Source organism: Oryzias latipes, chromosome 1, assembly GCF_002234675.1.
Source record: "Oryzias latipes chromosome 1, ASM223467v1".
Taxonomy (NCBI): Eukaryota; Metazoa; Chordata; class Actinopteri; order Beloniformes; family Adrianichthyidae; genus Oryzias; species Oryzias latipes.
Window position 1 is genome coordinate 29,309,460 of NC_019859.2, and position 12,676 is coordinate 29,322,135.

Genomic DNA, 12,676 nt, shown 5'->3' on the forward strand with positions numbered 1-12,676 from the left:
TCATAAACTGCTTCATGTTCATAAAATGAGTTGAAATCTTTAGGAGCTTATTTGCTTGTTTCTCTTTTTTCTCTCACAGGAAACTTAAAGTCGTTTATAATTTTTTTGTTTAAATTGGTTTCTGCATGTGAAAATTTGAAAACCTCAATCATCTCTGTAATCTGCCCGACAACAACAATTTAGAGCCTTCATGTACTTTCCCAGAATTCCTGTTTTTTAACCTCCAATAACACTAATGTCAGCTGCCTTTTCACAAAAATGTTAAAACCACATTTAGCCCATTTGTGTTTTCATCAATTTGACTCATTTTGATTGATTTGCAGTTAGTGTTTTCACATCATCTTCAGTTTTTGTCCCAATAATTAGCTTTAAGGTGGAATGATTTCGGCGTATCAAATGCTTTTTGGGTGTAACCTTCAGCTCGTTTGAGTGTTTCTGGATTCTGAGTCAAAAACGGAGCAGATCACACCATTTCTTTTTGGTGGCTTTAATTTGGTAGGAGAACCACAGGTACTTTAAAAGAAGGTTATACAGAGCTGTACATGTGGGAGCCGCGCCGACTCCCCATCCTCACAACCTCTCCCGTTAAATACTATTCATTTAAACATCCTATACTCTTAGAATGATACAGTGATAAAATAAAAGCTTGTGTAACTGGTCCTGCAGCTTTACTGATATGTCGATGTTGGGACTGTTTATTTTTTCTTGCAATTTTTCCAAAAAAGGAAAATAAAGTCATAAATCCAAAACCCAAAACGACAGGCAGAAACTGCCAAGCTGAGATCCTGTAGAACTCCCAATTCACTCGCACAATAGAGAGAAAGAGAGACAGAGAGGAGAAGACAGACATGTTCTGAAGGCTGATCTGTGAGGAGGAAGGGCCCGGAGTGGGGGGGAGGGGGCTGCACACTTTGAGTTTGCAGTTTCTGCAGCCTTCGCTGGGACCCGACGCCGAGCCCCTCCCAGGCTCACTTCCACAGCTGTGTGCTCAGGGTTTGGCCCGATCCGGAGGCGGCCCACCCGCCCATGGCTGAGGGGGGCTGAGCGAAGGCCATCTGCCCCCCTGCTCCGTTCACATTCAGGCCCGACATCTGCTGGCTCACCTGAGGACGACAGGTATTCCCATCAGATCACGCAAAGAGCGGCGTTTCAAAACACAAGAACCTAGAAGTCACTGATTCCAACGCAAATATGTCTTCACTTTGATAGAAATGAAGCTCTGAGCATCATCATCATCATCATCAGTTCCTGACTGTGGTGAAGGTTGAGATCAGCTGACACGCCCGTGTGTCTCTTCATCCAAGTCTGAATCCCAGATGAGTCCAAGTCAAGACTCAAGTTTCCCAGTAAAAAACGTTCAATCGTCTGAAGAAACCAACTATCAGGACCGTTAGAACCAGACGAAACAGTTACTGATTATTGGATCTGCAAGGAACAATGGCGACAGTAGTTGCCATAGAAACGTTGACTCAGACCAACTTGGACCAATCACTGTCATCTGGCTCCAACATGGCGACATCCGTATCGCAGAAAAAGATCGGAGGTAAGGTATTTTCTCTGAATGATGTCACACTCGCTCAGTCCAGTCCTCTTTTACAGTCAATGGTTTGAATGAAAAACTCAATTAATGAAAATGACGTACGTCCCTGTTAACTCAATAACTTCCCAAGTTCGAGTCCAGAGTCCAACCATCCCACCTGCTGGAATTTCATTTGCGGAAAACGTTCAGGCATGAAGCAGACGACACCATGAAAAGTGAATTATGATTCATGGAGCTTCAATCAGGCTGAATGAGAAAAACTTCTGGTCCTTTTAGAGCAGGTCAAGGTCAAATCTGGAACTTTTTTTTTAACAGTTCTAGCCACTGCGGATGATTTTGGAATCCTTGGTCATCGCCAAAGAAAAAACCCAGAAAAGCTCTGTCATAACATGAGCATTTCAGAACACTTGTACAGTTGGATTTGATCTGTTTGTGGTTTTTTTTTAATGTTCTAACGTGGCTAAAGTTTCTTCATTCATTTTCCTGCAAACATTCTGCAGGAAACCTGAATATAAAAAACAAAAACTCTAATGATTTTTTGTAGGGTTTCCTGTTTGTAGCGCCATCTAGTGGAAATGTTGACAAGTTAATGTTGACAGCGTAGCAGAGAGCGGCTGCAGGAGGAACCAAAAGCCTCCGCGCTTCATTCCCCAGTGAGTAAAGCTCCTCCTACCTGTCCCATGCTCCACTGCGCCTGCTGCCCCGGCTGGATGGCGTACATGCCCTGAGCGGGCACCATGCCGGCGGGCATCGCGCCGCCCTGCGGCCCCACCATCCTGGGAGCCATGCCCATCATTCCCGCCGCAGGAGCGTTTCCCATGAAGCCGTTGGGCATGGTCATCCCAACCATCATGCCTGGATTGGGCCCCATCATGGCGGCTCCACTCTGAGCCATCATGGCGCCCATCACAGTGGTGGGGGGTACGCCTGCGCCCATCCCAGGAAAGGCTTGGTAGCCGGCGGTGGCCTGGACTGGAAACTGCATCTGAGAGGGGGCCATGAACATGCCGGCTGATGGGGGAGACACAGACGCAGAGATGAGATGAACACCAGGGGGGTGTTCCAGAAAGCAGGTTATGCTAGCTCCCACAGTAAGTTTGAGGCTAAGGAAGTTGATAACCTCAGCTTTCGGTTCCAGAAATGGAGGTATGTTTCAGGTTAGGTCAAGTTGCCATGGCAACTCATGCTCTGAACATAACCTGGTCTGGAGCAGGTTTAGTTGAAGGTTACTTTGTTTACAGAGAGGTGAAGCAGCATGGCGTGTCCATTTGAAGATTATTTAGTGGATGAAGAAGCTCAGATAATACTTTTTCCACCGTGAGAGGGTGACAAGACCACATATGGATGTTGGAAAAATAAACTTTTTTACTTTGATCTAACTTAATTATTTGCTTCAGTTAGGATAATTAAAAATCTTTTTTTTGTTAAGTCAGTTTAAAAATAACATGTAGTTTTGAGACAGCTATTTTACTTTCATTCAAATTAATTCAATTAAGTAGGTGTAACTTTGGTGCTGCCGTTAGATCGGTACCGCAAGGGATTGTGGGATATCATTCCCTTTGCCTGTCTGGACGGATTTGGGTTTAAGTGTAGGTTTTTGTCCAAATGTGTTTAGTTGTTTAGCTGTCTTACTGTGTTTTACCGTATTTTGCTGAGTTATTTTGTCCTACTTTGCTCAAGCCTCTGCACCATGAGTGAGAGTGAAGGAGAGGATGATGAGTTTATATAGCACCCATACAGTCAAAGTGTATATTGACAATGTCGGAAAATTCCTAAATGGATAATGGCAATGATCACATAGTCTTTTGTTCTTCTTATTGTTATAAAAATGAGGATCTGCCGGCTCAAACTTAGACATATGAAAGTTCAAGAATTTTAATTCATTACGATGGAAAAAAAAATACTTGAATTGGAGTAATATGACATTTAGTTAAATAAATATGTAAATTTGAGTTGTATTAACAACTATTGAGTTTTATAGACGTAAGAAATTAGGTTGAATAAATTTAACTCAATTACTTGTTACCAATAGAAGTAATTCATTTAAGTTGGCAAAATTAGATAAGTTATATATATATATATATATATATATATATATATATATATATATATGCGTCACATGAAAATGGAAATAAGTTTAGAAACTTGTGCGTTTGCTTTGTCTGTTCTTCTACTACAAGCAGAAACTCTTTTTTTTTTGCTGTGTTACTTTTTCGATGGACGTATAATCTTTATCCGCCGTCATTAAAATCTCAGACTTCATCTCACTGAAGTATAGCGCTCTCTTTTTTCTCACCACGCGTTTCCATGGTGACTCCGTAAATCGGCGATCCATTGAGAATGTCTTTATGTACTTGACGTGTACGTGCATTAACCCAGGGTTACCAAGTCGAGCGTAATTACGCTAACTCATGTCTGGTCTTTTGGAACCGACATACCCAGAGTAAGCAAGTTCAGGTGGATTTCAGCCAGAGTTCAGGGTTAAAGTCAGGCTAGTTTAAACATGCTTCCTGGAATACCCCCCCGGGGCTCCACAACAACAAACTCGGGACGCTTCTAAAGCTTTGAAAACAAGAACAACCGAGGAGCTCCAGATCAGAACGTCTGGAGTTATCGAGAACTCCAGTCCAGCCTGACACTGAGATAACGCACAAGTGCCACTGAGCATGTGCTCCTCAGATGAGGAGGTGACTTATCAGTGAGGCAGGATGGGCGTGGCCCAGCCCCAGTGCCTCAGCAGCTCCCTCCTGTCATGTCTTTTTTGGGTTAGACAACCGTATTTCTGGAAAAAGAGGTGAACCTAAAATCCTTTCATTTTCTCAAAAAGCGACAGTGAGTCCTATGATCTGCTGCTCCTATTGGTCCATAAAAAAGAAAAAGAAAAAGAAAAACAGAATAGTTTACGTCTGATCTGCAGTGCAGACGAGACACAGCTGTGAAAAGTACGGTGGCTGAGAGAGCGCAGTGACCTCACTCCTCAGTCTGACAACATTGTGGCGCTGCAGACGCTGGAGTGGCTTCAGACTCGCACTTCTTTAAGGAGAAGGTAAAACGTAGGGGTGTAACAATTCATTGAGTTGGTTGATTCAGATTTACAATCTTCTGATCCAACCAGATCGAGCTCTCTGAGGTAAGTTGTGAGTTGACCATTAGGAAATCAATTATATCAATATGGAAAAAAACCTTTGGACTGAGAAGTTTATTTTACTCTAATGTAAACACAACCAAGTGGATTACAGCAGACAACAAACGTGATGACAACAAAAACTGATCAACCAATCATTCCAGTCCAGGTGTGGGATTCCACAAGTTCGCTTCCTTCCACTCCCTTTCAAACAGTCTTCAATGTCTAATTACCTTAAGTTTGATACGTCTTTGTATGAATGCATGAACGCTGATTGTATTATTTTGTGCATTCTTCTTGCTTTGATTGCTTGAAATAAACCATTTCAAATCAAATCAAACGTGTGGAAACACTTTGAGTTTAGCAAAGTCATGTGACCATCCAGTGTGCTAGAACGTTCTAAGAATGGTCCCTTTGGACTATTCTGATGTGGAAAAACAACATCGGGCTGAACTTTAGGAAACTAAATTTGAATGAATTTGCCATTAATTCTTGTTTACTTGTTTGTTTGGACACATTTTTCCTTTACACTTGATCATCTTGCTAGAAATGCAATGAATCTGGAGAACTTCACCTGCTGTTCAGTACCAGATATTTATCTCTGAGTCACAAAGCTTGAAGTTTTGGCTGAAGAGGATCTGGATCCACTTTCAGGTCAGCGAATTGGATTAAACTGGATCATTCAATATCAACTATGAATCAGATCATCAACCACAAATTATGATTCGTATTGAATTGTTGAGGAAACAAATTACACCCCAAATAAGAAGACCACTTCAGGCTTTCAGTCGAAGAGGTGTGGACTTTAAACAAGCTCAATCCTGAATGGCAACAGTAGTTGCCATAGAAACGTCGCCTCAGACCAACTTGGACCAATCACTGTCATCTGGCTCCAACATGGCGACATCCGTATCGCAGAAAAAGATCGGAGGTATTTTCTATGAATGATGTCACACTTGCCCAGCCCAGTTCTCTTTTACAGCCAAAGGTTTGAATGAAAAACTAAACTAATGAAAAAAACTACTGAAACTGAATTGTTCTCCTCGGTCTAAAATTAAACATCTGATTTCAGTAAATAGTTTTCTATTTGTAGTTCAGACGAGAATATGAATTTCAGTCGCACAAACAAAATAATAAAAGACTATTTCCACTTTTCACAAACTGTTTTTGTTGAATATTTCTGGTTTCATTGACTTTTGGTTCTCTGTAGATCTTTTACGCCTGTTTCTTTTCTAGTTCTTAGTGTGAATCAGACTGAAAGTCTTTCAATGAACCTGAAGAACTAAAGCTCTTAATGTTCTGTCAAACGGCTCCTGCAGATTTTCACCTGTTCTCCCCCCACATACTAATATTCATCTTGTGCCAGAACAGCACATGGCTGTGTGTGGAGTCTGCTCACCTGGGGGGGCCTGAGGAGACATGCTGCTGGTTCCATACAGCGACAGAATGGAGTCCTTGGATAAAGTCTTCTTGCTGGCGTCTGCTTGCTCAGCCTTCGTGCTGCCGCTGCTGCTTTCGCTGAACAGGTCCAGGTCTCCCTGTGTGGACCCTGAGCCGGCCCCCCCTCCCGCTGCAGCTTGTGTGGGGGTGCTGGCCGAGTTACTGGAGCTCACCTTGAAGGAGGAGGAAAACCTGAGGTTTACAAGAAGTTTGCAAGAAACCCACCAGAGGAGAGAGAACTCCTGTTTTATGTCAGTTGATGACGTTGCTGCGGCACCCACGAGAGCCGACAAACACCCGACGACCAAACGCTCTCCTCTGAAACCCTTCCTCGTGATTCTTCTACACAAAATGTTTTTCCCTACAAAGGATCGCGGAACAGCCCCCCCCCCCCCCCGATCACAGGGGTACCATGGGAAGTCACGCTGCATTTTCCACCAGACCTCAGGGCAGCATCTGAACCGAGTTTCAAACCTCTTTAATTGGAGTTGCCGCTGGTCCACAGCCTGAATGCAGAGGAGTTTTAGTTCCCGTCAACCAGAATGTGACGACACTGACAGCTGCTCTCTAAAGAAGAGCTTTGGTTTATCCAAAAGAGGAATAACTGAAGTGGAAACCAAAGCAACCAACTTCAATATGTACGGGTTAATGGCCGAGAAAGTATGCATCATCAGAAATTATACCATGGTCAGGGTGAATACTCGATTCTGATTGGCTGCTGGGTTTGCATTAAAAAGTGATATACCACCGTACAACCACACGGTGAAAAAAAAAGTTCCAGTCACCTAGCTTAAGTGTTTTGTATCACTGCGCTGGCTTCTTTAAAACAACTTTTTGCTTCATCATTTGGACATAAACAAGCGGTAAGAGGTGAACTTACCGCTTGTTAGAATGCCCACTTTGTCAACCATTAACCCGCTTATACCATGGTCACTTACACAAGAAAGAAATATTAAACGGTTTCAGTCCTTAATTCTTGTTATTTACGATTTGGATCACTTTTTCACAAAAAGTGGACTATTTGTTACACAGTGTGGCGTGTTGTCACAGTAATGTGACAACACGCCACACCACCACTGCAGTCAAGATTAGGCAAAATAAAGTGATATATCTATGCTGATCGTCACGATGAGTTAAATAAAGCATCAGTTCAGAGAGAAAGTTCTCCTCTTACTGCTTGTTTTTGTCCAGATAATGAAGCTAAAGTTAGTTATAAAGAAGCAGGCACAGTGATACAGAAGATTTAAGCGATGTGACCGGAACTTCTTTTTTAGGCGTGCGGTTATCCTGTGCGTTATCCCTTTTTAATGCACACCCAGCAGCCAATCAGTGTCGAGTATTCACCCGGACCATGGTATGAAACAAACCAATGCTGAACAGAGCTGCAAATGATGCAATAACTCTGACAGCCACAGGAAGAGGAAGTGAAGGTCGCTCAGAATCTCTAAAGCTGGCGGCGATTATCTATCCTCTTCGGCGAGGAGCCACATTCTGCTGTCTCATTCTGAACGTCTGTGAATCTGAAGACGGCCACAGCAACACAATCATTTTACCCCAAATCTCCACGCGCTTCCTAATCTGATGGAGTAAAACCAGCAAACAGCTAGTAAAAAGGATCACTTCCTGTTAAGGGAAACATCTGTGTAACAAACACTTCCTCCTATTGAAAATCCTTCTGCTTCAATAATCTGGATTACTCAGAATAAGTCTTGAATTGTAAGTGCAGAGACGGGCGTCGGTAGAAACACTGCCCTCATGTGCCGCCCCCTCCATGGCAGAGAACACTTCCATAAATCTAGTCATCACACCACGTGTCACAGCTGGAAGCTCTCAGTCACAGCGTCGCTGCTCCAAAGCCTTCATCTAAACTTCATTCACAGCTGAGATCTGCAGGGTTTCACCAGAGGCACAAACTCTCCTGCTTCAGAAAACAGCCTGCATTCATGCCTGAGCGCCACTTTTGAAAACCAAATTCATGCAAACGCTCAGACTTTCCCTCATTGCTAACCAGGATCTCTCTCACAGTTACAGTAAAACAGAAGGTGGGAATCAGGAAGAAGCATTCTGCAGCACCAGAACCAGGTTCCTGCTCCTTTTCAGACAGTTCAAGGGTCTAAAAGCAGCTACTCCGACGGTTTTAAGGGTCTCGGCCTTCAGTGTGTTCTTCACTTCCTCTGTCCGGCTCTGACGCCGCCCCCCTGAGCAGCAGCAAATTGGGTTTACCTGAGAAAACTGAGCTGCAGACGAGGACGAGGGCAGAGGATTGGACACCATGGGCCCAAAGATATCCAGGTCACTGTTCTGGCTTGTGCTTGTGTTTCCATTGTTGGGCGACACGGCAGCCGGCGCGTCTGCAACAGGAAGGAGCACAAACTGGTTTTACAGGTGGAGTGTGGGAGGTGAGGAAGGAGCTGCTCCCACGGGGCCTGACGTCAGCTGAAGGAAGCCTGCCGGGTTCTACAGAGCCCATCGGGCCGTATGAAAACAGGCCGACCTTCATCAGCCAGCATTCTCCTCTGGCTTCAGGTTTTCTGTAGAACACTCAGGCTGTGCTACTCAAACGCTGCATCACACAGACAGAAGATGAGAAGAGTCGACAGCTGGGTAGGGTAGGTTTTTGGCAAAAGTTGAACCGATTTTATTTAATGTTTGGAGAAAACTCTGTTTAAAAACTGTAACTTCATATGTTGTGGAGCAAAAACTCTAACAAGTCCTTCAAAGGTTAGTAGACCGTGACCTCTGGGTCACAGTCAGAGGTTCAAGTCCCAGGTTGAATATTCACAAAGCCTTAACGTTTACCTAAACATTGCCCCAGCTAAAAAAAAAAAAAAAAACACACGAGAGTCACTCTGCATGGAACGTTGAACATTAAAATTAGGTTCCCGTTTCGGATGCTAAAGGCAAATGTGCAGCCTGTTGCAATATGGGATGCATAACATTGTTGCAAAGCTGATTCTTCTGGGTAGTAATCCTGATGGGACCATGAAACCTCCTCAGCTGTGTCGAGGAGAAGGGGGTCAACACCAGACAAATCAGAATGAATAACCGGATGAAAAAAGCACATTTATTTAGGAAAAGCGCCCTGATTTTAGCCTGCCGTAACACCCGCCGTTCAGTCACTTCCTGTCAAACCCGCTCATGTCTCCATTCCAAAGAGCATTTGACAGCTGTTATAACGACGAACCAGTAAACGCGTCAGAACCTAAATGTACTACAGCATTTTAAACTAAAGGAGAAGTTAGTAGTGAGAGGAACCGCTGAGTCGGCAGCTGAAGCGCTTCCTATGGAGAGCAGGAAACCACTGCGTCTCTGCTGTGAAGCTCAGATAGTCCGCTCGACTCGAACGTGCCGGGACATGAGCGAGTGTTTCATCAGAGGGTGGCGCTGTACTCACCGAGGCCGAGCAGGTTCACCGGCGGCTCTGCAGGCTTTGCGGGGCTGACTTTGGGAACGGGCCTGGACTCTTCACTCTGAAGGGAAAGAATCCCCCGTTCAGAAAGCCGGTGAACATGTGGCCCCCACCCCTTCGCTCATGTGACACTCACCTTGGAGTGAGACGACACCTTGCCCCCCCTGTCAGGCTCCTTCTCTTTCTTGTCTTTGGGCTGAAAAGCAGAGCAGAAAGGTGAGCGGCTCCGCCCACTTTCACTTGGACTGGAAGGTTGTGTTTTGATGTCACCACAACGGTCTGCTGATAACTGTGCTGAAAGGGGATTATTGGCTAAAGCAGACCAGAAACTTTTTATTCAATGAAGTTTTGGTTTTAACTATGTGACCCTGAAGGCATCACAGTGCCTGTTACAATTCCAACATGTCTCATTGCGCAAGAAATCTGACACAGAATTCAAATTTGGGATAGAGCAGGAGAAACGGTTAGAACCAAAGCCCGGGTCCGGGTTGTGGTGTCGTGTGGAAGCATGGGGACCAGCAGCTGGGCGGGGTACATACGCTGCTGCGATCCAGGCCATTCTTGCTGTAGTATTTCTTTTTCTCGTATTTGTCCCTGATGAAGAATTCGACGGCTCTGAGAGCCAAGTTAAGGAACAAAGCCGCAAAGAAAGACGAGGCCGACACGGGCTCAGACTCTGAGGAGGATACTGGTCCGTCTGAGGTCTCCTGAAGCTGTCTGGAAGGTTGGCCTCGTAGAGCCGCCGGGCTTTGGTGTTGCCCATGTCCTGTATGCTCTGAAAACAGAAGAAAAACCCCATCAGCAGAAACCTGGCGTGAATCAGTGAGAGGCTCTCATGACAAGCTGTCCTGATTTCTTCAGTCAAGTTTTCCAACAACGGGATTGAAAAAAAACATCCAAAAAGACCATTTTGAAGTCAGTCTGACAGCACCCAGTTTAATTAAGAAGAACTCATCATTTTAACGGAAGCTCCACTTTATAGGAAAAATGCTTTTATTTTTTAAAACTAAATTAAAATGATATTTAATCAAACTGAACAAAATGAACTGGATTTAGTGGTTTGGCTGATGGCCGTCCAAACAAGCTTTGATTTGGCATCACTTTGACATTTTTGAACTAATTTTAACTTTGGCTGCTGACAAAGATCTCACTGTAAATGTTTTCAGCTGAAGGACAGAGCTGTTTGGTGCTTTGACCCGTTCAATAGATGCAAAACTAGCTCAGGTCCAATTAAAGGTCACGAGCGATTGAAGTAATTCACAGAATTTACATCCAATCAGAGAGGAAACTCGAAATCCAAATCGCTTTCACTGCCAACAGCACCACTGCTGTTTATTTGTTCCAGAAATTCACATGAATTCCAAAGTGTTATGTCAGTAAAAAGCATCTGTGGACATTTCAGGAACTACATTAGTGTTTTCTATTCCTGTTTGCTCTACAGATCTCCTGTAATCGTCACCGCATCACAATGCATGAAGGGTTTATGGAAGATAACAGACGTGGACGTCACTCACGTACATCAGCCCAGCATCCAAACCGGAGCCGTTATGTTGGGACACTTTGGCTTGGTTTAGAACAGCTCTGTTTGTCACGGTTTGCTACTTTACTGATAATCCCAAACAGGCAAAAGTGCTTCAGGTTACTCCGCTTCACCTTTACATAAAGCAGAGTGGCTGCAGGTCACTCCTCTTCACTTTTAGAGAATAATAGAAATAACTACGGGTTGCTCCTTTTACTTTTATAGAATAAGAGAAGTGGCAGCAGTGCAGGCTGCTCCTCTTCACTTTAACAGCATAACAGACAGAACTAATAGATCTGGTGTTGTAAATGTTCTTCACTGTAGTTCAGCTGCAGGTAAACAGGTGGGTGCAGTCTTCTTTCTGATTCAATAAACATATTTGATCGATTTGGGATTAAAGCCTTTATTCTGGTGGGACGGGAAGCGGAAACGTACCTGGATTTGTTCCGAGGTCCATTGGTCCAGGTTGACAGACTTGACTCTGGATATGTGAACTCCCAGGTTCCTGTGGATGCCGGCGCAGCGGATGCAGATGAAGACTCCCAGGTTCCAGGACGCCCACCGCGGACCTGCGGACGGACAGGAGCACACACAGGCCTGACGTCAGGCTTAACGATTCCCAACCGACCAAACGGACCCGGAACCTGCGGGAAAACCCGCCGCCCATCGGTGAACCCCTGCCCGGGCAGCGGCGGGCTGAGGTGGATTTACGGGGGTTAGCTTGCAGGTTAGCCGACAGGTTTAGCTCGAGAGTTGCGCGTCAGCTGACCGCGCTGAGCCACGCGCGCCTCCGCCGGATAGATTAACCGCCACACACACACACACCGACACATTTCCACTAAACGGGGAACTTCCTGCGTTCGACGGCGCACCTTTCGCCTCGCAGTCGGCGCAATACTTGTTGTCTTCCTCTCGGAGCATTTTGGACAGGATGGCCTGGTGCTGCTCGTTCAGCTTCTGGGCCTTCTCCCTCTCCGAGCGGGTCGTCATGTTCACGGCTTCGGCGGGACCTTCCTAATGGTCCAAGGCAGCTCTGATTAGGTGGAGGTGGAGAGAAGGTTCGGAGAAATGTTCATAATCGGAGATCCGAAAGCCTCCGACTGGGATATGGAAACACCCGGAACCGGAATCTGGTCTCCGCCCACAGCGCGTCGAGAGCCGCCGAGCTGACGGCACCTGATTGGACGAGAGCGGTGACGTCACACAACGCGCCAGGCTACAGGAAAAATATTTATTTTTATTTTTAAAAATAACTGGATTAAAAAGCGCGTTCAACACTCAAGTTCAATTGGGTACTTTATCCCTTTCAACATTTTTAATAAAAACGGTGGCCTTCAATTTGTATTAAAAATGAAACAATCAAAAACAATACAGAATAAATCTTTATTCAAACAAAACTGGGTAAATAAAAAAACAATTTATGTTTCGGATCTTTTTGATGAGAATGGTACGCTTTTGGATTATGGCAGGTTTCTAAATAAAACGTGTTTTCCAGAAACAAGCAAATAAATTAACAGTGTAATAAAAGCTCTCCCCTCAGGATTAATTCAGTTGATGACCTCACACCTTAAATATCAGAAAAACCTCTAAAATTGACTCTCCTTTAATAATTAATGGTATGGATATTCATTTATTCATTTTCTA

The 12,676-nt window shown here is 44.6% G+C and overlaps 1 protein-coding gene across 1 annotated transcript; it reads right to left on the reverse strand.

Annotated features, from left to right (window-relative positions):
• Positions 1–471: 471 nt before the first annotated feature.
• Positions 472–12,198, reverse strand: LOC101160389 (stromal membrane-associated protein 1). The gene is made up of 10 exons (XM_011479400.3): positions 11,905–12,198; positions 11,468–11,601; positions 10,203–10,288; positions 10,053–10,128; positions 9,650–9,709; positions 9,499–9,574; positions 8,328–8,455; positions 6,064–6,277; positions 2,214–2,551; positions 472–1,103 (listed from the first exon to the last, which is right to left on the reverse strand). The coding sequence occupies exons 1-10, from the start codon at positions 12,020–12,022 to the stop codon at positions 969–971; spliced, it is 1,365 nt and encodes a 454-aa protein (XP_011477702.1). The 5' UTR covers positions 12,023–12,198; the 3' UTR covers positions 472–968.
• Between the last annotated feature and the right edge of the window lie 478 nt (positions 12,199–12,676).